This window comes from Triturus cristatus, chromosome 4_2 (genome assembly GCF_964204655.1).
Source record: "Triturus cristatus chromosome 4_2, aTriCri1.1, whole genome shotgun sequence".
In the NCBI taxonomy this organism is placed as follows: domain Eukaryota; kingdom Metazoa; phylum Chordata; class Amphibia; order Caudata; family Salamandridae; genus Triturus; species Triturus cristatus.
In genome coordinates, this window is record NC_140586.1 from 173045293 (window position 1) to 173073150 (window position 27858).

Genomic DNA, 27858 nt, shown 5'->3' on the forward strand with positions numbered 1-27858 from the left:
CTTCATTCTCAGACCCCGCCAGGAAGTTCGTTAGTCATTGTAAATTGCTGTGTTTGATATTGTGTTCTTGCCTTCTATGTTTTTCCCTCCCTCCTCTTGCCTGCTGTGTTTGATACTGTGTCCTGCTATTTTTGTAACGTTCCATTTTGTAACATTTCTCTCATGTAACGTAACTGGTTCTATTGTACAGCGCTCTGACCCTTCGGGTAAAGCCCGCGCTTTATAAAACTGCATTAAATAAATAAAATAAATAAATAAATCGCGACGCATGGATATATATGGACATTTGGACTGTTTTGCTATTGCTTAATGGTTCCTATAGACCAGGTGTGCAATGCCCATAGTGCTAAAAGGGCTTCAGCCACCCCCATCATATGTGTCAGCCCGGGCTGAGACAGCTTCCCAGGGACACACACCGACAGTTTTTGAGCTGCTGTGGGCTGTCTGGTCTGGTATCCATCTTATTGCTCAAGACACTCTCCCTGGGATTCATGGGAAGTGTAGTCTTATTTCATTTTGTTTTTTTTTTTACTTAACTTTGAACTAGCAGTACAATAAAGAGTGAAGAAACTAATGCATAATCGTCGCGTCCTGCCCTAGCATAGAATTTGCCTTCTGCCCTAAATACCCAGAGACCAGTGCTTTAAATGGGCCGGTACTCACCGGTACTGAGTACCGGCACTTTTTCATTTTCTCCCCTTGAGTACCGGCACTTTTCCTAGAACGAAGAGAGTACCGGTACTCATGGGACCAGACTTCAACCCAGGCAGCGCTCCTTTCATCCCTTAACTGATACCAGGGCAGCACCTTTAACGAGCACTGCAGGGAATTAATCACAGGAGCTCTCGTCACCAGGACCCAGCGTGAGCGGTGAGACGCACTGTTCAGGATAGAATATTCCATGGACACAGCAAAAGAACGTTTGCTAATGCTTTCGCTATCGCCACACATCTGAATTGTCTACCACACATGTGAATTGCCTACTTGCCTGCTGCTACTTTCTGTGTTTTTCTGTTGTTGAAAATGTTAGTTATCACTGACCAGCAGCGTTTCATTTAAAAGTGGGTTTATGCTCCAAAGGACCCACATGTTAAAGCACATCACACCAAGCTCACAACCTGGTTCTCACGTTAAAAGAGGTAACTGCCGCTTTCTATGTGGACAATCAAAGTGACGCTCCTCACAACCTCATGAATGGAGTGGGTGGGGTGAATGCACTGATGGAAGAGCAGCATAGTAGAGTCTTAAATATCCCGAGTTGGCTTTCAGCAGCAGCCATTTCAAGAAGCAGGCAGTTTCAAAGATTCCCGAACATGTTGCATCATTTTTCTAGTCTTTTCCTTCCAGTGATAAACGAAAAAAATGAAATTAATTCTGTTGTCCTGCGGGGCGGTTACTAAATGGAGAGAATTGCACTCAAAGTCGATATAGTGTGGGTTTAAAACATATTTGAGGGGTGCAGAATGAAGGCTATGTGGAGCACTATGTTCACGTGGGCATGTTTTCCGCAGAGTGCGTCCTTTCAACAAGCTATTTGACTCAAGGAGATAGCTTTGGAAGGGTACATAAAATGGCTCTCTGCGCGTCAATGCAAAGCCAAGCCCTCATGGGTTATGGAGTAGCGGCTACTCACCGAAAAAGCGATTCAACGTCTCATCAGGGCTAGTATGCGCTATATAAATGCAATTACATTACAATACAATACTTGCATGTGTAAATAAAAAGGGATCTTGTTACCAAACTCGCTGATCCTTATTTTATCGACCTTGTCAGTCCATTAAAAAATGTGAAATGCACTTTAAACAGAGATGTTTGCAGCCATTGTTAAATCACCTGGGCCTACATGCCACATGGATGTACATGGCTGCATTTTTATAAAAAGCCAGTAAATGTGTTGCATGGCTAGGTATGTTCGTGTTCTTCACACTCATGGCTGCAATTCATTGCACACTGTGATCCAATATCAAAAGCAGGAAAACATACATTTTTCATTTATGTAGCGCTCCCAGGTGGACGTCTGTACAAGTTACGTGGTGCAACCACAGAAAACATATTTCATTTGTAATAAGTTCCATCTCCTGACCAGGACTTCACGTCGTTGGCCATATTTTGATTCAGAAAGACCATCTTGCCATTTATAATGTGATTTGAAAGCCTGTTCCTTTTCTTTTTAATATTGATTTCATCCACAAATGCAAATGCAAGAATGCATTTGGCATTTAGTATAGTAAGTATATGAGGCATATATTATCAATTATTTGCTGAATTAACACACCAGGGATCATGGTGTGTATTTTTATTACAAACAGTGCAGACAGATCAGCCCAGTAGATACTTTATTCTTTCTGATATCCCATCTGCAGAGTGTTTACTCCTTCCACCACTCCTTTTCAACCACATAAAATGGAATGTTGAAAGGGTGAGCCACCAACAGCAATATCGCTAGTGTCTGTGTGTAAGCATTTCTCATCCAGTAGCAGGGAGAGAGAGAATATGCTGCTCACTAAAGTTATACACAGTATGTATCTTCGAAAGCAACTCTTGTTTCCAGGTTTGACAGAAACACCCACTAGTAGCGAGAATGAAAATAGTGCCAGATGAATTACTCGCTTTTTGCAGGTGCGCATTCACCAATCGTGAGAACCAGAAAGCTGAGGTCCTTCCCATAAGTAAGTGAGCTCGGGGCATCATAAGTAACAATAAAGTGGATAACTCTGGAGGTTAATGCACTTGCTAGAAAGATCTGTGTACATTCTAACCAAGGGTTTAACTTACCATACAAGTGCACAGAGGATCAATGTGTCTGCTGGAAAGCACAGCATGCAACATGTAAGTCACAGATTCGTTTTTTTATGTAGATAGCTTAGATGATTACTGTTTTTGTTGCATAGAGCCTTGTGTTACCTGCAGGTCAAGGGTTAACATCCTTGTAATGTAGCTCAATGAGTTATGACCCTGCAGCATGGACCTGCCTGCAAACAAGAAGGTATATATTTAGAACCTTGCTGTTTTTCCTCAATCTTTTCTTATTTTAAGGATGCTAAAAAAGGCTTCATAGGGTAGTAATAAACACTTATTAGTAAGTGCCATGTATATAGTTATTAGTGAGATAAGTAATGGACAAATATATCGGACATTCTAACAATGCATGCAGATTTTGTGCATACAACCTTGGCAGTCAAACAGCTAACCCCGCCCCTTGTTCCACCTTAGCACCTCCCTAAACTCCGCCCACTGCTCCTTTTGGTGAGTACCTGCACTTATTTTTTCCATTTAAAGCACTGCCAGAGACATCAGCAGCAACGAGCATTACTAACACGTTTCCAAACAACGTCACAGAGTACTGTGGCTAGGCACCACCTCCCCTCCTCCGGAATCATGAAAATTAAGTCTAGCTCATTTGCTTTGTAAGTCCCGGCAACGCGTGACGTCACACCCCCCCTCTCCCCCTACCCCGAGCTGCGCCTTTCCGGGGTCTGTTTGGACATACCCCAGGCTATTTAGTGAAAATATCGAAAACTAACTTTAGTTGTAAATATTTAGCCCATTAAAACATTAAGCAGTGTTAAATCACGCAGCTAACAATTCACCTCGTTCGGATTAACTACTAAATGTAAACTCTTAATACATAAATGCAATATCAACGAAACCTAGTTTTCTCTCTGCAAACGGTGATTGTTCGTATTTCGCGCTGGAAGGTTTTTGGCCCAGCCCTCTTCTTGCAGAAGCCAGCCTCTCTTCCCGTATCCTTCGGCGTCTCAGCGGCATACAGCGGCCTCCGGAACAGTAGGATCCCCAGCCGGCTCCGGCACAACCAGCCATGCTCTCCCGCCTCCTGAAGGAGCACCAGGCCAAGCAGAGCGAACGCCGGGACCTTCAGGGTAGGTCCACCGGCGCGGGGCCTAGTGTGTCCGCAGCATCCCCGGCCTCGAGTAGCCTCGTCTCAGGGTTCTGTGTGGCACTATTCTCGGAAGCGTTCTGTGCTTTGCCTCCTTCGACGAGGCTTGTCACGGGCAGGACCCGTGACTTGATCTGAGCATTGAGGACCTTAACTGCGAGTCCACTAAGAAACGACTGTATTACGTGGCTGGCGAGAGTTGTTTTTATCCATTATGGTGATTTTCGTCCCTTGGTTGTCTTCTGTTCACCCCGGTGATGTTTATTTTGATTGCATGACCGCAGTGAAAAAAAACAGTAAAAATCAATAAAAACTACACTGAGTTAAAAGTATATTTCAGTTGGGGAGCAGAGGTGTGGGAGATTCGGTTTCTCATCCTCACAGTATCCGCGTTTTCTGAGGTTTTATCACCCCTGTCATAGACACAAAATCTGATCAGGAGAACATCTCCCTGTCCATCCCCAAGATCGTCTTTTTCGTTCTAGGTTGACCCTCCCTTTATACTCGTTAAACTTTTTGTTTGCTGGAAGGCATATTTTGTCAGGAGGCTAAAAGGGGATACTTTTTTTTAATTAATTGTGAACTTGATTTATAATTGAATTTTGTGGTATGCCACCCATATTCAAAACATAAGCAAAAATATAAATATTACAATGACTTAATCAGCAGACATGTTTAGTGTTATGAAAATGTCACAACTAGAATAACATTCTCATGTAGTTTTTTTTTTCGGCACCTTGATGCATTTATTGAAACTGAATTTGAAGAAAAGTGAACAATAATTTGTTAAATTAAATTATTTTTAAGCTTCCAACAGCATCCAATCTTTAGGCAAGCATGAACCAATTGCAATGTTTAGTTCGCAAAACCTTATGCAAAAACACTAGTTTGAGAGCGCTAGGTTGAGTTATATTTCACCAATGATCTGTTTGCATATATCTTATGGATACAATTAGGCACGTTGCATAGGGTTCCAGTTTAAGCAAATGTATTATATTTATGAATTGGTGTTAGTCTACCTGTGTGATCTAGCAAATAGCCTTTTTTTTTTTCATGCCCTGAGAGTTGCTGAGGTGTGAGCAATCTCTTCCATAGGGGACTCTGCAGTAGTGGCAGCTGTTTTGAATTGTGCTTATGTAATTTGATGGTTCTTTTGTGTGTTCTATCAGACCCTCTTCCATTATTACATAATTAATTCCTAGTATAGCAGTACCCCTTAACGTAAGATCCACAGAAAGCTATCTTATTTTTAGAAGATTTCTCAAGAGTTGGCTCTTTCCTACCTAACCACCATACTCAAACAAGGATGTACAGCATATCCCTGTGTATATAAACATTTAATTTGATTATATGTATGTATCCAGATATGTGTATTAATTGATATAAATATGCATAATATGTATCTATATATTTATTACTTTACTCCTACTGTAAAAAAAAAGTTGACTCTCCAATGCACTAACCTGTATTTCACCCTATACCTCTCTGTATCCTCTACCTCCATTCTCTGACTCATCCCAAACCTCATTCTACTACTATGATCTCCAGAATAACCCTTTCTAGACTCTTCCCTCCTTTGACTCATCCCAAACCTCATTTTACTACTATGATCTCTCAATAAACTCTTTCTATACTCTTCCATCCCCCATTATCCTTTTCAGTTCATCTAACAAACTAACATGTCCACCGCTCAAATTAACTACATTTTCACTTTACTAATCCACCACTAATCCTTTTTGGGTTCCGGAGTAGCATGCTACTCGTCAAACATCGCTTTGAAGCCTACAGGGGTAGTAAGCACTATATAAATCTAAAATTCAAAAATTTTATTTGATTCAGACCTCACAAGCGATCAACAAATACAGATATTTAAAATTATTATTCTTGGAGCTTGAGTAAAACTGTTGAATTTCTAATTAAAAATGATTAATTAGTACTATTTATACAACATACAATTAAATAGAAATACTAAAATTAAGTTTTTAAAATAACCTCAAAAAGCTTTAAAAAAATTTTAATAAGTGATAACATACAAATTTATTTGCGGGAGAGTTACACAGCATAATTAGATTTTGAGCTAACATGGCATTGTATCATAACTGAATAGGCGATATAAACCGTCGTCTAGCCTCTACCAATCTCGAGTTGGGGCAAATTAATAAAACATGATGCAGATCTTGTGGGCCGCCTTTGCATAGATCACATATGCCTTTAGAGTTATTTGTGCCTTCCCACTTGGCTATAAAAGTTGCTAATGGGCTATATAAATACAGGACAATCGTGGCAGGCCTTTTTGCAACAGACACTAGACTTAAATCAGGAAAGTTTCTGCAGAGGCTAATATGACTCCGTAAAAAACGACAGAATCGGATGCTGTTGCAAAGGTTGTTGGAAGGTTTTAAAAAAAATAAAAAATAGAAATCACCTTTCATTCTAACAGTGATAGATAGTTAAGATTGATTTAAATATCAGATGCTCACCCATCAAACCAAACATTCAAGTTTGGATTATTAAAGAAGAAACATCTAGTTTTTTGGAACTTGTGCTCCTGTTATCTAGCCCTATTGCAAGTAATGATTTAGAAGAATGACAACTTTAGGAAAATGGAGAATCGGGAACTATTATGGGACAACCGTTTTCTTTTTCTGTTTGTGTTTACAAATTTTTTGAGATTTTGACTTCTGTTTAATAAGTCTCTTTTTGGGCAATCCGCATTGTATTGCTCGCCTAGTCATCTTCTTCTATTCCTGCTTTAAGCCGACACATTGAGACAGTTAGATCCATAACTGCTCTTTACAAACTGCGTACTCCCTCAAATGCAGTGATGATAATGGGCCACAATCCTTATTCAGGACATGTTACGATAATCTACAGCAACTCAATTAGCATACAGTCAGTTCACATTAATATTCCTATGCTGTGTACCATTTTTAGCTTCATAGCTTTTTTGACTTGGCTTTTTTTTCATGTGTTACCTGTTGTGGAATCATCTGTTAGAATTATGATTGATTAGCACCACAGCAGAAATATTATTCATCGTTGAATGTTTACAGTTCTGTATGCCTTCCGTGCTGTGATAATTTAGTAAGTACTTGTTCAGTTACTGGAAGTGTTTTCTCTCGGGTAGCTCCTTTCCTGTCCGCTGCTGGTATGAAGAGAAGCTTGAAGCTATTTGGCTCTATAGTCTGCAGTTGCGTTAGTGACCAGATACTATAACCCAAGGCTTCTAATTCCACTGTCCACCTCCCATTGAGATACTCATGGATTGTCCCTCCCTTGAAGTCATTTGATGACCATGCTTTTGCTAATGGTATGTCTTGTGTTTCAATACATTTAGCCTCATTCTGAGTTCAGTGATCTTTTAAAAATAAAGCATAGGCACTATTTTACCCTGCTATTCTGTAATACACCAACACTTACAATTTAGCTGACAGGGGATCAATGTATTCATATAAAATTAGAGGATGTTAGATTGACCCGATTTTCTTGTCCTCATGAGGTCAATAAACATTTCTGTGAGGTTTGACATGTCAACTTTTAACCCACTGAACGTACCCTGTAGACAACTACAAAGTTCTGGGACAGTTCTTTATATTTCACTGTTGAATGAACATACCAAAACTTTTAGTGGGCTTGGGCCCTCCAATTGCTTACCGTTGATGGCTTTCTTGTCAATTTCATGTGCCTTGCTTCTTATTTGATGGCTTTCTCTCCATTTTAGTTTCCTCCCCGGTGCAGAGCTTCTTTACCATCTATTTGATTGGATGACTCGTATCCCTGTACTACTCGCATTGAAGGAACTACTTCTTTCTTTCTGCTCTCTACAGGAGTGCATGTGTTTTCTTGAACTCGTGTGCCGCTTACCCCTCTAAATACGTGCCCCCATGCGCTCTGTTGCTGCACTCCATCAACTCACTCGTCCATTGCTTCTCCAACCTTCTTTTTTTTTTTTTTTGTCCTTAAATTAATATTTCCCACACATTGACTTCTTTTCAACCGCTCCTCTGTTGTTCCCTTGCCTATTTTCACGTGGTACTTAAAATAAATAAATGCTCCTTTTTATTTTTTCAAACGTTTTTTGTAGGGCCTTCAGCGACAATTTGCTGCTGGGCTGCTCCTTTTTTCTAATATGCACTTTTGAGAACCTTGAATTTTTTTTATTTACTGCTTCAAGAATGGATTCCCCCATCTTGGAATGGTAAATAAAAAAAAATAAAAAGACGTCCGTGTTGTAATGTATATGCTCGCATGCGTGATGATGCATGTGCACATCATCATGCTGGGTTTGCTGTAGCTTTATGGCGCAATGATATGTTCACATCTTGGCACCTTTGTTTTTGCCTATGGCAAAAAGCATTGTCAAGGCTGATAGGTCAAAAGGGCAAGACCTATTGGCTTTGCCAATGCTTTAGGCTGTCTTATGACTTGATTCAGCTTTTCACTGTACTTTATACACAAGCTCACTAATTCCCACACTAAGTTTGTGCACTATGCCGGCAACATTTATTTATTTATTGCACAGCATCTATGAAATTTGACCAGACAAAGTTACAAGTTTAAGGGTTGTTCTTGATATTTTCAAAATTCATTTCCATGTGTGTTCATGAGTATTTTAAACTGATTCAGCGACCCTTGACCCTGCTTCCAGGCAGGTCGCTCCCCACGCCGCGTAGCTCCTCCTGACTGCGCCCGTGTTTAAGCTCAGCTGCTGCCGAGTTCGAGGCCCGCCTCCACCCGCAGGCTACCACCTGCGCCTCATCCCTGGTGGGCAGTGGTAGGCCTTAGGTTTGCTTTTTGCCGCTTTCACTGTGTTTGCTTTTGCGCTCTCTGCCCGTTTAGCATTGTTTTATTGTGCTTGTTTTTGTGCCCTTCCGGTTGTTTAGCATTGTATTTATTGTGCTGGTTTCCTCCTCTGTGTCCCCTTGTGCCCATTTTCCCTTCTGTTCCCTCACCTGTCCCACTTCCTGTCGCTGCGGCTCCGCTCCCATTAGTCCGATTTCCACCCCCCCTCCCAGCTGCTCCTCCCTCCCACCTCCCCCTTCTTATGGTGGCCGCGCGCAGCAGGCGCGCCTAAGGCAAGCCCATCTGCTCCCGTCCGCGCCTGGACCACGCCCAGCGCCAGAAACCCTGGCCCCCGCGAATGCCACGAAGCCCGACTCCACTACGATGCCAGCACCCTCCACGCACTCAACTCCGAACGAGAACACACCTGTTACCGGGCCACCCCGAAGAGCACCCAAGGACCCTTCACCTGCCGGAACTGCAGCTTCACCAGCATCCGCCCTGCCAAACCTCCGCCCAGGAAAGAACCTAACTACCTCAGATGCATCCTCCTCAACACCCGCTCCGCCCGCAAACACGCCGTTGAACTCTGGGACCTTCTCGACTCAACCTCCTCAGACGTCGCCTTCCTGATGGAGACCGGGCTGAACCCCATCTCAGCACCCAACATCGCCATAGCCATCCCGAAAGGCTACAAGATCACCCGCAGGGATCGCACTAACTGAGTAGGAGGAGGAATCGCCATCGTCCACAAGAACACCCACAGAGTCTCGACCAACACAGATGACACCCTCAACACCGCAGAACACCTGCACTTCCAGATCCACACCGACCCCAACACCACCTTCAGAGGAACCTTCATCTACAGACCCCCTGCCCGGACCCCGACCACAGTTCAGCGACTCCATCGCCGACTTCATCAGCACACACGCCCTCGCCTCCACGAACTACATCCTCCTCGGGGACCTGAACTACCACCTCCAGAACAACAACGACACCACCTCCACCACCCTGATCGCTAACCTCGGACTCAGACAGCTCGTGACCACACCCACCCACGCCGCCGGTCACACGCTTGACCCCATCTTCTCCGCAAGCCCCCACGTCTCCTTCAACCTCACCACCGAACTCCACTGGACCGACCATCACTGCATCCACTTCACCTTCACTAAGCGCACCAACGCACCCAACAGATGCCTTGTCGCTGCTGGAGCAAGGTCACCGAAGACCATCTAGCCACCACCCTCGCCCAGAGCCCACCCACCGGCCCGACACCGCCGCCCGCAACTTCAGGCAGTGGATCAACGACTGCACCAACACCCTCGTCCCGCTCAAGAAACCCTCCAACAGCCACACCAGCAAGAAAGCCACCTGGTTCACCGAAGGCCTCCAAACGAACATGCCGAAAACTGGAGAAGAACTGTCCCCGCAAACGAACCGCGGACAGCTACGCAGCCCACAAGAACGCCACCCGCAAACACCATCACCTCATCAGATCTGGCAAAATGGCCTCATTCAAAGACCGCCTAGATAACACACACAACAGCAAAGAGCTCTTCAACATCGTGAAGGAACTCTCCAATCCCAGCTCCAACACCGACATTCCACCTTCGCAAGACCTGTGCAACTCGCTGGCCAACTTCTTCCACCGCAAGATTGCCAACATCCACGACAGCTTCAACGTCACGACCGCCCCTACAACCACTGAGACTTCCGCCCCCACGACCACCAACCGCCTGCTCTCCTGGACCAACATCTACTTCGAGGACACCAGCAAAATCATTAACACCATCCACTCCAGATCACCGCTAGACCCTTGCCCACACCACATCTTCAACAAAGCCAGCACAGCCATCGCACCCCATCTCCGGAAAGTAATCAACATCTCCTACGAGACAGCAACCTTCCCCGAAAGCCGGAAGCACGCCAAGATCAACACCTTACTCAAGGCGGACCCCAAGGACCTCAAGAACTTCCGGCCCATCTCCCTGCTCCCGTTCCCGGCGAAGGTCATCGAGAAGGCCGTCAACAAACAACTGACCCGCTACCATGAGGAGAACAGCATCCTGGATCCGTCCCAGTCCGGGTTCCACAGCACCGAAACCGCCCTCATCGCTGCCACCGACGACATCAGGACCCTGCTAGACAATGGAGAAACAGCGGCCCTCATCTGTCAGCCGCCTTCGACACGGTTTGCCACCGCACACTACGAACACGCCTGCACGACGCCGGGATCCAAGAGAAGGCCCTGGACTGGACCACAGCCTTCCTCTCCGGCAGAACACAGAGCGTCTGCCTCCCCCCCTCCCCACCTCCCTTCCGCTCCAATGCCACCGAGATCATCTGCAGCGTACCCCAGAGCTCATCCCTCTGCCCAACGCTGTTCAACATCTACATGGCACCTCTCGCCCACGTCGCCCGACTGCACGACCTCAACATCATCTCCTATGCCGACGACACCCAGCTGATCCTCTCCCTCACCAAAGACCCTCACACCGCCAAAACCAACCAATGGATAACAAACAGCCCACTGAGGCTGAACTCGGACAAGATGGAGGTCCTCCTACTCGGATCCACCCCTTCGGCCTGGGATGACTCCTGGTGGCCGACAGCACTGGAAACAGCTCCAACACCCACTGACCACGCACGCAACCTAGGGTCATCCTCGACTCCACCCTCTCCATGACTAAGCAGGTCAACGCTGTCTCCTCCTCCTGCTTCAACACCCTCCACATGCTCCGCAGGATCTACAAGTGGATCCCCACCGAAACAAGAACGATCACCCAGGCCCTCGTCAGCAGCAGGTTGGACAACGGTAACGCCCTCTACGCAGGAACTTCGGCCAAACTCCTGAGACGGCTGCAACGCATCCAGAACGAGTCTGCACGTGTGATCCTCGACATCCCCCGCCGCAGCCACATCACACCCCTCCTAAGAGACCTGCACTGGCTCCCTGTAAACAAGAGGATAACCTTCAAGCTCCTCACCCACGCATACAAAGCACTCCACAACACCGGACCAGCATACCTCAACAGATGACTCCGCTTCTACACCCCTGCCAGCTCCGCTCCACCGGCCTCGCCGCAGTCTCCCGCATCCAAAGAACGACTGCCGGCGGCAGATCTTTCTCCCACCTCGCCGCCAAGACCTGGAATACCCTCCCCACCCACCTACGGCAGACCCAAGACCTGCTGACCTTCAGAAGACTCCTCAAGACCTGGCTCTTCGAGCAGTAGCAGCACCCCCTGCCCCCAGCACCTTGAGACCCTCACGGGTAAGTAGTGCCCTTTACAAGTGATTTGATTGATTGATTCAATCTGCCTATTGGTATTGCATTGTTGTTGATCTTGTAAAGCAGAACACACTCCAGATATATTTAATCGCATTTTGCAACACTTGCGTGCAATAGTTAATTCTGACCCCAGCTACCTGGTTGCTCGGCATTTTAATCTTGTTCATTAAAATAACCTGAGTGATTTTAGCTACTTTGTAATAGATGCAGTACCAATGTCAAAAAGGGGAAGCAACAGAGAAAATAAATTACGGCAGTTGGAGACATAATATATCCTACAACTTGATACCAAGATGGCAAATGGCCTTAATACGGGGGAGGATTTACATAATTTCTTGTAACTAATGTATATATGTCCTTTCATCTGTTTCCCTCCGTATATGAGTTGTAGAGATCCATAATTTTCAGTTTTTTTTATTCAATTGATTTTAACCTGGTTTTAGCCCTGTTTTTACCTGATTTTATCGGTCTTACTTGATGTCAGTGGGCTTTTTACTTGGTGATTTTAATCGAACTTAGAAAACTGGGAAGGACTCCCCAAATCTTTGTTGTACTGTATAACCATTTGCACTAGGTTGCTCATTTTGCACATTAGGCTGATATCGTTCTCTGAATCCGCACCCTATCAAATGTTAATTTATGAATTAATTTTGGTGCTATATCTAATGGCTATCTCTAATGTCCAGTTTTTCGCATTATGTGCAGAATATATATGCGCTAGCACTTTGTAACAAAGATAAATATGTTTACAGGCATAGCACGGCCAACCATTTACATTTATTGTGTATTAGTTTCAGCTATGATGAAATAGCTAATTAACTTTTACTCTTGACACGAGCACTTTAAAAGCACTTGCACTTTAAAATTTACATGTGCACTATTGTTTCGCTATGCACGATATTTGCTTAACCATGACTATCTGTTTTGATTTCAAATACAATTAATTCGCTATGTGCCGCTCATCAGTTGTTATAGCATATTATCGCATTCAGCCACTTGGCGTGTTATACAACATGAATAATTGTATACAAACTTTGAATGTTGGTAGCTGCTACTATTTTGTCATGCAATTAAGCTTTATGATATGACTATCTGAGTAGGCACATAAGTAGTATTTTGTTTAGCTCTATCATGTGAGTGGGAGGGGCTGTTCAGTCAAGGTGTCACTATGAAACAATTTCACAGGTCCAGGCACGTCATGTGATAAAGACCGGGGAGATCCGGTTGACATGCTGTGGATTTCGCAATAAAGCACTTGAAATTTAAATACGCTTTACAAATGTTTTAGGACCAGGACCCAATTAGCTTTAAAGGATATGAGGCAGAGCAGTTTTTTAAACATTTTTATGTATTACCAGCCACTGTTTGTAAATGTCGCAACCGTGATATCAGACTGTAGCTATTGAGGCTGGTCTGGCTGATTGATGCTTAGGTATTTTGTGTAGAACTCTGGCTGCTGCGTTTGGACCACTTGATAAAAAGTCTCCCAAGTTGTCTAGAATGCAGCAACTAGAGTTCTTCACAAAATACATAAAGTTCATCCCGGCAGACCAGCCTTAATAGCCCATCACTGGCTTCCAGTTCATGGGGCCTTCCATGGAAAAGACCTGCTTATCATCCGGAACCAGGGAGGTCGCTTACTTCAATGACTCATGTCAGTACCCAAAGTTAAAAGAGAGAAGTAGTGGCTGCTTCTTTAAGTATCTTCTTCCCAAGTTCTTGAATTCGCTCCCCTCAGAAGTCTGCATCAGATTTTTTTTTTTTTTTAAACTCACCTATTCTAAAGTAGGGGATCTAGCTATATGGGTCAATCAATCAATCAATCATTGGTCATATAGGTATTTCGGAAAGGCTGGTGGAATAAGCGCTGGTAGGCTGCTTGGGTAGCTATTCACTATACAAAAACAACTTGTATTGAATATTGAAGTGCCCATAAAAGTGGCCTATGGTGAACTGCACTGGAGTCTGGAGCAGGAACACTTTTCTGAGTGGAGTGCTGACCTGTGGCATCCATTCACTAAAATCAAAAGGCTTCTGAAAAAAATATTGGTTTTGATTACAGTAGTTTTAGCAAATTTGAAAAAATCCCTTCTGCAGCTGAGTTTTCAAAAATGGTTGTTACCCATTTTAGTGTTAAAGCGTGGCCCTGTGGTGCAATATATCATGAACACAGCCCAAGGGAATTGGAGCACTGTACGTAATGACCTGATTACATTACACAAGGTCAGATTCATCTTTTATTTCATGCACCGGAGATAAAGGGATTTGCCCAGAATCAAAGTATGTTGAGCCAACGCTTGAGCCTGGGTCCCCTGATCCAATGTTGGCACCTCTGGCTGTTTGGCCACATCCATATTTATCAATTTATGCATAAAAGTTGCACACAAATGGCATGGTTGTGTATGATCACGTGTCGTGAGCACATCCACCGTTGGAATGGCTTTGTGGAAGTAACAAAACACCAGCAACAAATACTGAAAGGTTCACCCGGAGTGTTGTTTGGAGTACCTGTAAACGTTTGTTTTAAACCTGGACTTGACATTTTTCAGCACCTTTTGCGCTGGTGTGCAAATCGGACTTGGCATTTAAAATATTACTTGCATACAGGCCAGGCCTTTTGCGACCCACCAAAAACCGTCTCTGACCCACCGGTGGGTCCTGACCCACAGTTTGTGAAATGCTTGTATAACCTGTTCTTGTGTATACTATCAATAAGTGATCCATGAGAATAATTTTTTCCCCATCATTGCAATAGTCTAGACATGAATGAATCACCGCCTGTGTAAAGATCTTTCTAAATGCTGGTAGAAGCAGGGGTTAGCTAAATACTTTTATCGCCATGTATACAGGCAGTTATTCGTATTTTGATGCATTAACATGAAGCACCCCCTAATTCAAGTTGCTCACTCTCTGGAAGTTTTCACTATGCTCCCACATTCAGCAGGGCTCTGCGTTGGTTTTAGCTCCACCAAGCTCCAGTGCAGTTGGAGTTATCTTTGAAGGCCGCTTTTAGTAGCAGATGTTCCCGGCAACAACTGGTCGGCTTTCTGCAATGGCCGCTATGGGAAACTATGCTGTAGCTTGTCCCAGATTGACTGTAATAACTGAGCTGCAAAACTAATGCCCCAACTAATCGCAAACAAAAACCATCTTATCAAGCATTAGCACAAAAGATCGAAAGAATAGTAAGAAAATATATTACATGTAGCAAAAAATGCGGGTGTGCTCGGAGCTCCCAGTGCTATCAGTTGATTTTCCAGCATACGCAAAGAGAAGGGCGTGGCTTCCTTACATGGCAATGTGCTACATAAGGGAGTGTGTTCTGGAGACCTTGGCACATTTTGCTTACATTTAAACTAAGCACAGGTTATCCCTTTATCAATGCAATAGTTGGTATAGGCTTAGATGAGAATTGCATGGAATCTTATGCCAATCCTGACTGAATTTGGCGTCAAAGAATGACAAGTCGCTAAACTCAACTTTGGAGACACTTATAACATCTGCAATAATCTAACTACTCAATTCATACTTCAGTATTTAAATTTATCGTAATGGTAGAAATCGTTTTTTCTTCTCTTCAGAGACACTTGTCATGCAACATTTAATCTTTTTTCATCTTAATAGAAACAATTCCTCTTTAAACAACCTTCTTAATATCAAACTCCGAATCCAATTCCTTATTGACTAGGCGACACATGATTTGTGGACTATCTCACTTTTTCAAGGCTTTCTTTTCTAATGAGTGCCCATATTCTGAGAATGTTAGCATTAACATTGGTCCATGACAGGATAGTCATAAATTCTATTAGTCTTAACAACTTTTTGAATTGTGAAACACCTTCACAATTAAAAGGTTTTAAATACCTTAGATTTGATGTAATAGCCCCAATTCTTAAATGTTGACACTTGAAAGGGTTCCATCAATGGTTGCACTTCTGTTCGGTCTTCAAACTGTCCTATATTTGAAAGAATTTTATTATTTTCAATATTGAACATAAACAGGAGCTGCAATTCCACAGAAAAAGGATGTCAAGCAAATACATTTAATAAATAATAGTTTCAAATTTAGCTTTCAAGTAATACATATAATAGGTAATAATTGATCATGTAAAAAATTTTGCTTCAAAATAAGGAATGTAAATTCAAGTAACAGATGGTCTTCAAACTGTCCGGTATTAACTTTGCTTTCTGTTTAGCACAGGCAGAGAGCAGAGAATCCATTGAAAATGGGGCATGCTCTAATACAGGGGTACTCACAAACTTTCTCTTGGGGGCCAAATTTACAGTGTGGTTTGTGGCCGAGGGCCGCACCTTGGGGGCGGGGTATTGGGGGAGGGGGCGGGGCTAGAGCAACAAAAAAAAACTGTGACCATGAGGTGGAACACAGGTCCCTGCAGCGGACGCCTTCGTCCACTGAGCCACCGGACCCGGCATACACATATCTCTCTCCCTCTCTATCTCCCTCCCTCCCTCCCTCCGTCTCCCTCCCTCCTCCGTCTCCCTCCCTCCTCGTCTCCCTCCCTCCTCCGTCTCCCTCCCTCCTCCGTCTCTCTCCCTCCTCCTTTCTCCCTCCCTCTCCCTCCCTCCCTCTCCCTCCCTCTCCCTCCGTCTCCCTCCCTCCTCCATCTCCCTCCCTCTCTCCTTCTATCCGTCTCTCCCTCCCCCTCCCTCCCTCTGCCTCCCCCTCCCTCTGCCTCCCCCTCCCTTCCCCTCCCTCCCTCTGCCTCCCCCTCCCTCCCTCTGCCTCCGTCTCCCTCCCTCCGTCTCCCTCCCTCCGTCTCCCTCCCTCCGTCTCCCTCCCTCCGTCTCCCTCCCTCCGTCTCCCTCCCTCCGTCTCCCTCCCTCCGTCTCCCTCCCTCCGTCTCCCTCCCTCTGTCTCCCTCCCTCTGTCTCCCTCCCTCTGTCTCCCTCCCTCTGTCTCCCTCCCTCTGTCTCCCTCCCTCTGTCTCCCTCCCTCTGTCTCCCTCCCTCTGTCTCCCTCCCTCTGTCTCCCTCCCTCTGTCTCCCTCCCTCTGTCTCCCTCCCTCTGTCTCCCTCCCTCCCTCTGTCTCCCTCCCTCTGTCTCCCTCCCTCCCTCTGTCTCCCTCCCTCCCTCTGTCTCCCTCCCTCCCTCTGTCTCCCTCCCTCCCTCTGTCTCCCTCCCTCCCTCTGTCTCCCTCCCTCCCTCTGTCTCCCTCCCTCCCTCTGTCTCCCTCCCTCCCTCTGTCTCCCTCCCTCCCTCTGTCTCCCTCCCTCCCTCTGTCTCCCTCCCTCCCTCTGTCTCCCTCCGTCTCCCTCCCTCCCTCTGTCTTCCTCCCTCCCTCTGTCTCCCTCCCTCCCTCTGTCTCCCTCCCTCCCTCTGTCTCCCTCCCTCCCTCTGTCTCCCTCCCTCCCTCTGTCTCCCTCCCTCCCTCCGTCTCCCTCCCTCCCTCCGTCTCCCTCCCTCCCTCCGTCTCCCTCCCTCCCTCCGTCTCCCTCCCTCCCCCGTCTCCCTCCCTCTCCCCGTCTCCCTCCCTCTCCCCGTCTCCCTCCCTCTCCCCGTCTCCCTCCCTCTCCCCGTCTCCCTCCCTCTCCCCGTCTCCCTCCCCCTCCCCGTCTCCCTCCCCCTCCCCGTCTCCCTCCCCCTCCCCGTCTCCCTCCCCCTCCCCGTCTCCCTCCCTCTCCCCGTCTCCCTCCCTCTCCCCGTCTCCCTCCCTCTCCCCGTCTCTCTCTGTCTCTGTCTCTGCCTATCTGTCTCTGTCACCCTCTGTCCCCTTACCCGACTCTCACACCCTGCTGCTCTCTTGTCATTCTTTGTCACCTTCCCCCCCCCCTTCGCTTGTGTGGCAGCTGAGGCAGCTTCCCTTCCAGGGCGCACACACAGCCCCACCCGAGTACTTCACAGGTCTTTAAGAGACCATTTGCATGATAACGAGGCTTTGTTGTATTTCACCTCTTAGTCCGAGTGGAGCTGCTGGGGCGCTATCGCTTGAATCCCCGGGCCCAGACAGAGCAGAGTCTGTGTTTGCTGACACTGTTAAAAAAACTAAAAAAAACTCTGGTACGATGTCTGCAAGGTCCGCGGGCCGCCAAGAAAGGCTTGGCGGGCCGTACTATGAGTACCCCAGCTCTAATATATAGTTCCGCCGAATAAAACATTAAATAATGCAATGTCTCTATATGTACACATTTTTATTTCCCTGTCATTAATGCATCATGCTTTAGAAATAGAAAATGTAAACATTTAGGTAGTGCTCCACTGGATGAGGTACATCTATGGATTTAAATATGAAAAAAAGTGCAATCCAAATAAAACCGGGGAGAGCCATTGTTAGAAATGGGGTTTCTAGTTGCCAGTGGTTTGCACCCTATCCAAATAGGTATCCTCACTCTAGTCAGGGTAGGGGAGTCACACAGCCACGCTAAGCCCGGCTAACCCTCTTGGTAGTTTGTCACGAGTAGTCAGGCTTATCTCAGAGGCAATGTGTAAAGCATTTGTACACACACAGTAATACAGTGAAAGCACTACAAAAGGAGTCCACACCAGAAAAATAGGCAATATTTATCTCAATAAAACCAGGCCAAAACGACAAAAATCCAATATACACAAGCCAAGATATCACTTAAAAAAGATGAAGCAAGTTTAGTCCATAGAAATCACTAGATGCGATCGTTTTAGTACAAAGTACCTTCGATGCATCAAAAATCAAAGGCGGGGCAAGGCGCAGGGGAGATGAGGCACCGAAAAGCAAAGTGATGCGTCTGTTGGTTACAGGCATCTGAGGTGATGCGTCAGTTTCTTACTGCTAGGCAGGGGAGCTGATGCATCGCTTTCTTACTGCTAGGCAGGGGAGCTGATAAATCTAAGCACAAGGCCCCCCTTAGCACATACTTTGAGGTCCAAGAGAAAGGGGGAGGAACTGAACAGAAGGGGAAAAGCTCTTTCAGGACCTATATAATTTTAGTTTGAGACTATAATAAGTTCTCCCCTGCCATCATCAAAAAGATATAATTAAGCAAAAAGAAACATATATTTATTAACAAATTTTATTTATATTTTTTTGAATTTTATCCATATTCATTAAAATTTTTTTACTATTACTATCATTGCTTATTCACATATATATTCTCATTGAGCAATTTACAAAAACCACCCTAACACATGATCCCGTGGCTAATTATATAAAAATACAAATCATACTCTCACTCATACATCAGTCATACTCATATTAAAATATAGCACTGATCATTTGGTTGTTTGACATAGTCTCCAGGACAGATAACAACAAAACAGTTATATCAGGTATTGTCGAGTCTCTGGGGACCTCTCCTTTAGAAGAAAAGGGCTCTTCTAAAGGAGAGGTCCCCAGAGACTCGACAATACCTGATATAACTGTTTTGTTGTTATCTGTCCTGGAGACTATGTCAAACAACCAAATGATCAGTGCTATATTTTAATATGAGTATGACTGATGTATGAGTGAGAGTATGATTTGTATTTTTATATAATTAGCCACGGGATCATGTGTTAGGGTGGTTTTTGTAAATTGCTCAATGAGAATATATATGTGAATAAGCAATGATAGTAATAGTAAAAATTTTTTAATGAATATGGATAAAATTCAAAAAAATATAAATAAAATTTGTTAATAAATATATGTTTCTTTTTGCTTAATTATATCTTTTTGATGATGGCAGGGGAGAACTTATTATAGTCTCAAACTAAAATTATATAGGTCCTGAAAGAGCTTTTCCCCTTCTAGGCAGGGGAGCTGATGCATCACTTCCTTACTGCTAGGCAGGGGAGCTGATGCATCGCTTCCTTACTGCTAGGCAGGGGAGGTGATGCATCGCTTCCTTACTGCTAGGCAGGGGAGGTGATGCATCGCTTCCTTACTACTAGGCAGAGGAGGTGATGCATCGTTTCCTTACTGCTAGGCAGGGGAGGTGATGCATCACCTCCTTGCTGCTAGGCAGGGGAGGTGGTGCGTCGATTACTTACTTACTGGCTGGGAAGGTGATGCTTGGGTTCCTTACTGGCTGGGGAGACGATGCATTGGTTCCTTACTGACAGGGGAGGCGATGCGTCGATTTCCGGACACTCTGCCTCGGTTCCTTACTGCAGTGCAGTGGCGAAGAAGAATTGGCGTGGGGGGACGATGTGTCGAAAATCCAGACGCGCTACGTAAATGCGACTGTGGCGATGCAGGTGCTGCGTTGATTCCACAGCCGCAAATCCGAAACTGCGTTGATTTCACCGCCACAAAGCAGGTGCTGCTTTGTAGCAGGTGCCAAGGACGCAGGTGACGCAGTGCTCGGGACACACGTGACGGCGAGCTGGGGGCTGCAGGGAAAGCCGTGGTCAATACTTCTAGTGGGAACCTCTCTTCGGGGCAGGCAGCAGTAATGTGTCTATCTTTTGCAGCGATGCGTCCAGAAAACAGGTGCTGGAAGATGATGCATGGATTTTCTCCTTAAGATCACCAGGTTACACTTCCAAGTTCCCAGAAAATGGATTTGGCACCACTTGGCAAGTCAGGAGTCTCAGCAGAAAAGCCCAGGCACTGGTAGGTGAAGGCTTTGAGAGCCCCGAGACCTCTTAACAGGAGGCACGCATGCACACTCCCTTAGAACTCAGCAGAGAAGCCCAGGCACTGGTAGGTGAAGGCTTTGAGAGCCCTGAGACTTCTTAACAGGAGGCACGCATGCACACTCCCTTAGAGAACCTTGGAAGCAGGATGTAGAAAACAAAGTACAGTCCTTTCACTCCCAGAATAGAAGCAGCAAGCCAGCACAACAAAGTAAAAGACAGAGTGGCAGTCCCTCCTACAGCAGCCAGCTCTTCTTCCTGGCAGAATGCCCTTAGTCCAGAAGTGTTCTGATTTTGGGGTGCCAGAGGTCCAATATTTAAACCCCGTTCTGCCTTTGAAGTAGGCAGACTTAAAAGGAAAGTTTTTGTAGTGCACAAGACCCTGCCTTTTCCTGACCTGGCTCCAGACAGACTACAGGGGGTGAAGATAGCTTTGTGTGAGGACAGGCACTTTCCTATTCAGGTGCCAGTGACCACTCCTCCCACCACTCTAGCTCAGGAAGGCCCATCAACTTTTAACCATCAGGATATGCAAGGCACAACTCCGCTACCTTTGTGTGACTGTCTAGAGTGAATGCACAAGAGTCCAACTGTCAGCCAGTCCAGACGTGTTCTGCAGACAGGCAGAGGCACATAATTGTTAAGCAAGAAAATGACCACTTTCTAAAAGTGGTATGTTCAAACAAGCAATTTAAAAACCAACTTCACCAAAAGATGTATTGTGTGGGAAATTACACTTAAAATATATTTCAAGGCAACCCCCCATGTTACCCTATGGAAGAGATAGTCCTTGTAATAGTGAGAAACAAAATTAGTAGCATTTCACTATTAGGACATGTAAAATGTAAAACACACCAGTACATGTCCTACCTTTTTTAATACACTGCACTCTGCCCATGGGACTGCCTTGGACCTACTTTAGGGGTGACTTACATGTAGTAAAAGGGAAGGTTCGGTCCAAGTGGGCGCACTTGCCAGGTTGACATGAGCAGTTTTAAACTGCCCACATAGATACCACTGTGGCAGGTCTGAGACATGTTTGCAGGCTACTCATGTGGGTAGCACATTCAGTGCTGCAGGCCCACTAGTAGCATTTAATTTACAGTGCCTGGCCACACCTGGTGCACTTTACTAGGGACTTACTAGTAAATCAAATATCCCAATCATGGATAAACCAACCATCATTAAAATTTAGACTGTCCTAAAACCAACAAAAACAGGTCAGACAAAATAGAAGGAAGAAGGCAAAAACTTTGGGCTAACCCTGCAAAAAGGGCCAGGCCCAACAGCCATGATCAAACAAAAAGGTTGGGCCAGCTTGGTGGTACCTTAAGCAGATATATGGAACAGGTATTCCATTGAAGATCCTTTGGAAACAGGAGGACTGGCATGCCAGTCACATGGAGTCCTGGTGTCCCCAGTACCACACTGGTCCGGTTTTACTGTTCACTTGCACAGAAATAACCCTACATTCATACTTGGCCTCCAAGTGGGACATTTTTTCATTGAAGTTCAAATTTCACATGTAGTTCCTTCAGACTTTCCTCTACAGAAGTGCAGTTTTGCAGAATGCTGACAACATTGCTCCCAGATGTGCATTGTCTGTCATTACGGTACACTTCCTTGCTGTGGGGGCACTTACAAAGATGTTTCTCTGAAAGTACCTCTATTGGGGAGATTTTTCAGATATCCAGCTGTTCCTTCATTAACTAGTAGTGGAGAAAACAATATTTTATATGGAGATCCTTGTAGTACAGAGGCTCAAATGTAGAGCTCAACAGAATGGCGGGCAAGCCAAGCCAAGTCTTGTCCAAACCCCTTCTTCCCCGCCTCCAACAATCCTTTTTCCTGGCACACCGATCATGACACATCGGTCTGTTTTTTAATAATTCAGAGATGCCCACACATCCGCTCTGTTGGTTGCTCTGGATCCCAAATGAGTTCCGAGTCAAGGTAGTACATTGTCAAAACTAGTCTGGAGAAAGCCACCCCCTCCTCCTTCTGCAAGGACTCATGAGATTGTCCTCATACCCCAATAAAAGACTCTGCAGCTCTGCTGTAGAGTTGTGGGCTCATGTGGCCTTATTCCGGGAAATTAACATCAAGTCCCACCTTGGAACCAACTTCTTAGACAGGAAGGGAGGCAAAACATAATTTCCTAAAATTGTTTGAGTAGCAGTTGAAAAACCTCTTATCAGTTCGGGCGCATGGGTCTCAAGTGAGTTAGAGGAGGAACTTCAAGAAGGGCCAAAAATGCATTCTTTCAATCTGTGCTTCCTACCCATCTAAGGTGAGTGGAGCTCTGAGGTCCAAGTTTCTTGCATCAGCTCCTGTAAGTGAGGAGCTGATGCTAGTCTTCTATTCTGCGAGAACAAAGGTGGCTCTGGGATGAAACCCCGGGGATTACAAACTCCCAACCCCCCCAAACTTTCTCAGCTAAAAGGAGATGAGGAATGCTGGCCCAAAAACGTGAGAAAGTAATATGGTTTACAGAACCGAATACAGTGAGAAGTATTGTGCACCTTAAATCCCTTATCACACCCACCAGTCTGGTGCATTCTTAGATTGACCTCTGCAAACAGGAGAATCTCCTTAATGGGGCTTTGTATCACCGGGTGTACCCTACACAGTTTTGTACCGACATTCCTTCAAATATGGCATAGGTCGTACAAGGCTCCAGTTGCAGATGGGAGTCCCAAACTTTACCACACTCACTGTTGCTCGTTCAAATAGAAAAACTCTTGGACTCTCTTCTGGCCTCCATCAAAAATGTTCCTGACGTTTTGCTTTCTGCATGGCCATAAAGACCTTGCAGTCCCTATTTGTGTAGCAGCTACCAGCATTGCAAGTAGCCAGTTTCTCAGTAAATGAATAAATAAAAAACAAAGTTAAGTTCCCAGATTCAGCTAAGGATTGATATTGATGTGCTGCCAGATGCACCCTAAACTCTGATTATTTTCCAGATGCAATCGATTATACTTGAATAAGCCGCTTCCTTAATCTTACTCCAGACGTATAATTAAAGAATGCTTAGACGTCCCATCTGAAATCTGCCACAGATGTAAATCATGTTTTCAACTATCTGTCTTAGTGAAACTGCCAGCAGAAGCAGAACACTCTTCAAGTAAATGAAGCACTGCATCAACCCTCTCCTGATTCACTCTACGCAGTCAGATTCAATGCCAACAAAGCATTTTTCATTGATAAAATAAAGAAGCTCTAATAGCACATAAATAACACCAAGCCATCTCCTCTTGACCTACGTCATCTTGCAGCATCCTGCAAGAGACATCCTTCATAGTCCTAAATCTTCTGGAACATACCAGCATGTTTCAGTCCTTAAGATATCTCATATAATATCTGCCCCCGCATCCTTCATGAAAGCCCTCTCTGTAGAAGAACTCTCACTCCTACTCACCTTTGTCAATGCCTTCCTCACTTACGTAATATTCCCAGATAGTGTCAAGACTGGCCAGATTCTCCCTCTCCTGAATATATGCACAATAGACCCTGATGACCTCACCAATTACTCCGCCTTTTTTAGGTCTCGCCTAGCGTTGCTGCGCACATGCATAGCTCGCTCGGTGAGATTTATGGTTTCTGAGTACTTTTCTGAAAAGGGCTTGAAGCCCTGCCCCTTATTCCCATTGGCTTGTGTCACCGTTTATGTTAAACGGTGCGCAGCCATTGGGAATAAGGTTTCCAGGGTGCCTCCTTTTCGCTTTTTAGGCCGGCCCACCCGGACTGGCTCGCCTGCATTATGGCTGTCGTGACTAAGTTTCTTCTTAGAAGCTTTGCGTGCTGCCTTGCACGCGCCAGTCCGGCTCTCTGATTGGGCCGGACAAATAAACAGACAGGGCGACGCGTGTTTATTTTGGCATCTCGCTTTCAATTTTGGATGGGTGGTGCAAAAATAAACAGCGGATGCCTGCGTGTCTGGCGAGCGCTTGTCTTCATTATCCCTTTTAATGAGCACTTCTCAAGGCAGTGCTATAACGTGACGTATTACTGTCAAAGCTTCGACGTGTTAAAGAAATATACTTTTTGAATGTTTAAGATACTTTCACATATTTTACGTGAGGTTTGTTGTATAATTTACAATTACATAGCATATGTTTTCAGGACGCGGCTCGTGCACGGACTCTATCTAAGAGCTGAGCCAGACTGTTAATTTGTTGGCTACGCCACTGTGAGACTCGATATCTAACTCTCTTGAAGTCTCGAGAGCAGGCTGGGGGTGGAAAGTGAAGGCTCCCAGCAAGCTGCTCTGAAGTGAGGGCAACTTCCCACCCAAAGAGTACGCGGGCCTCAGAAGATATCGAAAAGATTTTCCGTCGCTTTGAAGTGATCATTTGCCGTATTATTGCTGCCTCCAACCCCCCTTTCCCTCACACACCCAGCCTCCATCAGATCCTCACAGACTGCAGTGTCCCCGGGAAGCTGCTGCATCACCACCCGGGTCTCGCGGGCACAGCTGGGGCATTGTCTGTCAGCGGATTTACGCAAACGGGAAGACCTCTTTATTTCCACTAGAGTTCCTTTGCCTGTTCAGCCCAGGGCACCTGTGTAAATAAACACGGACCACACACAGCCGTCTGGCTCCTGTAAGTGGAGGGGAGTGGCTAAGGGTCTTTCTTCAGAACGATGAAGCAACTATTTCTTCAGGAACCCCAGGAATCCTCTCTGCTTTGACTAGCGTATCGACGGCCTGCTCTCATACTGGCTATTCGTAGTAACCCCCACAGTATGCCCATCGCGGTATTTTATATTAACATCATTTAGGGGGTTTCTAGTTTAGACTATTGTTTTTGCACAATGACCACCACTCTTGTACATGACACAATGGGTTTGATGGGTTTCTATCTGCCTGGTACCCAGCTGTACTTCGCTCTGCTTGACACACACTGCTGCACATCCCTCACTCTAACTCATTCTTCCTCTCTTTCACTCTTCCTCTATCTCTCACGGTCTCTAGCTTACTTCCCCAATCTCTTTCTCGCACTCTTTTTTTTCTCCTATTCTGTTTGCCTGCCCTAGCTGCCCTTTCCTGATAGAGAGCACTTATATGGCTACCTTACACGTACACTTTTCTATTTCTTCTTGACACGTCTGCACACTATCTTGCATGCGCCTCTCTCTAGTCTAGCTGATGTACGAAAGCATGTCTGTCAGACAGGTTCACTAGTACTGTTTGACACAACCGCATCTCTTTCCCCGTCTGATGCACCGGGTTTGAAGCCTGTCCCAAACCCCTTGAACGGTGGCCTCACTACCTCATACAAATGATTGGTAGAGTGTATACTTATAGTGTGACGTATGTGGGAACAGAAGAGCGTCCTGCACGAGGCATGACGAGTCATATTACCACGGATTTGTGTTGTACCTTAGCACAATTATTCAGAAAAGTGGGACGGTTATACATCACTCAAGACGATGTACCTTTGTGGTGTGACATATTTGGCAGGTGCTGCGTAAGTGGCAGAGGTGTGCTCCAGCCATGTCACCGTGGCATTGGTATGGTGTTTAAGCATATACATAAAGCTGAATTGTAAGAAGGTACAAACCTGCTTCTCAATACCTCAGAATGAGACTTCCCGAACTGGGGTGGAGACTTAATGGAGGAGCCTTTTCTGTCAGGTGATCTTGTCTGGGGTGATCGAGTCACTCATCTGGCAACAGCTAATTATTTGCAACTCTTTGGAACCTCATAAAAGCTGTTTGATTCTGATTGAGAGTTTTATAGTTGGTTGCCTCCACTCCAAAAGAGTTTCCATGATTTACGACTTCTTGTACTTGGAATAAGCGGAATCGGCGGTACTCTCCTTTCGATTTCGTAAATGCCATATGATTGTTTTGATGATGCAGAATGCCTTTCCATTACACAAAACAGCACAATTAGGTTATGTTTTAGTGATGGCTATTATATGCTGCACTTAAAAAAGGAAGTAGTGTGCAGGTGGGGGTAGGGAACTAAGCGAGGGTGGATTAGGAGGGGTGCCAAATTTGGTTTTGCCTGGGGTACCAATTTTTTTTCACCCAGAGCACTATTTTAGCAAAGACCGGCCCTGGTTATATGTTTATGGTACAGCTGAGTTGAAGATGAAACTAAGCCCATCAGAAGTAAAATAAGACCATGAAGTTATCACCATCACAAATAGGTTGCCATGTACTTCTCAATGAGAAACTCCGTAAGAGTTTCTCCTGCATTTTCAGTGGGGCCGTTTGGCACTACCCCAGGGTCCGGTAGTCATTACGGTACCACAAAACACATTTAATTTTCTTTTACAATTTAAATGGATACCAGGCGCCATCTAGGTAATAATTACCCATCTAAATCAATCAATCAGGGACTTATAAAGCACGACTACTCACCCATTAAGCCACTTGAAATGGAGCCACCACCTGCTCGAGTCCAAAGGAGGGACAAAATGGGATTATAGGACTTTCAACAGAGTCCAGCCCCATGCGGGGCTTCCGGCCAAGGTCGAAGGCCTGTGCCTTCTCGCCACCCTGCCACCCCCTCCACACACTCCTAATGGTCGGCGCAGAATCCATACTTTTTGTCGGACCTGCCCATTTTAGCCCGATATGGGGGGTACAATTTCGAGTGTGTCTCCAAAATGGGACCTCCCCCACCCCGAAAAAAATCTAAACGCCTTTGCCTGATCGGGGAGCATTGTAGCCCCCCTAAATGCAAAATGCAATAAGTCTTGCATTTCATTAAGTTAAAGCCATTTGCTTTGCTATACAATACCAATATCAAAGCAAATGGCTTTAACATAATCAAAGGCGAGACCTATTGCATTTTCAGTGCTTGTTCAACAAGCTCATTGAAAAAGCAATGTCTGCTCAACTCCAACATCACATCATCAGTACCAAGCATCCCCTGTACCAATCTGGCTTCAGGTGCATCAGCATAGACACTGCTACCATACCATTTGTAGTCCACACACCCTCCTGATCACAGGTAAAGATGACCACTGCCTCCAAAATATGGCTGCATCACTCGACAACCATCAACAAAGTCTACTATGCCAGCTTCATCCAAACCCTTAAGTCTCAATTGAGCTTCACTGGCAGCACTAGTTCTCCTCCTACTTATCCAGCTGAGACCAGTTTGTTGAAATGAGACCCTCCAGGTCCCAAAAGCTCCTTATGACCTCCAGAGTCTCCCAGCTTGTCCCTGTCATGGAACCTGTCAAACTCTACTTACTGATAAAGGCATTATAATTTACCAACATGCTGCCCATACACAACTCTACTTGAAAGTCTCCACCATTCCTGACATCCTGTGCCTCAAATATTTGCTGCACCTCACCCTGACTTGGCTGCTCTGTA

The 27858-nt window shown here is 45.4% G+C and overlaps 1 protein-coding gene across 2 annotated transcripts in view; it reads left to right on the plus strand.

The window, feature by feature from the left end:
• Nucleotides 1-3675: 3675 nt before the first annotated feature.
• LOC146833285 (biogenesis of lysosome-related organelles complex 1 subunit 1) overlaps nucleotides 3676-27858 on the plus strand; it is a 122652-nt gene continuing 98469 nt past the window's right edge. The window contains exon 1 of one of the 2 annotated variants that reach the window (XM_085600991.1): nucleotides 3676-3881. In XM_085600991.1, coding sequence (XP_085457117.1) covers nucleotides 3821-3881 — 61 coding nt within the window. In that variant the 5' untranslated portion in view covers nucleotides 3676-3820. The remainder of the gene's footprint in view (nucleotides 3882-27858) is intronic. The other variant, XM_085600993.1, reaches the window with a different exon arrangement.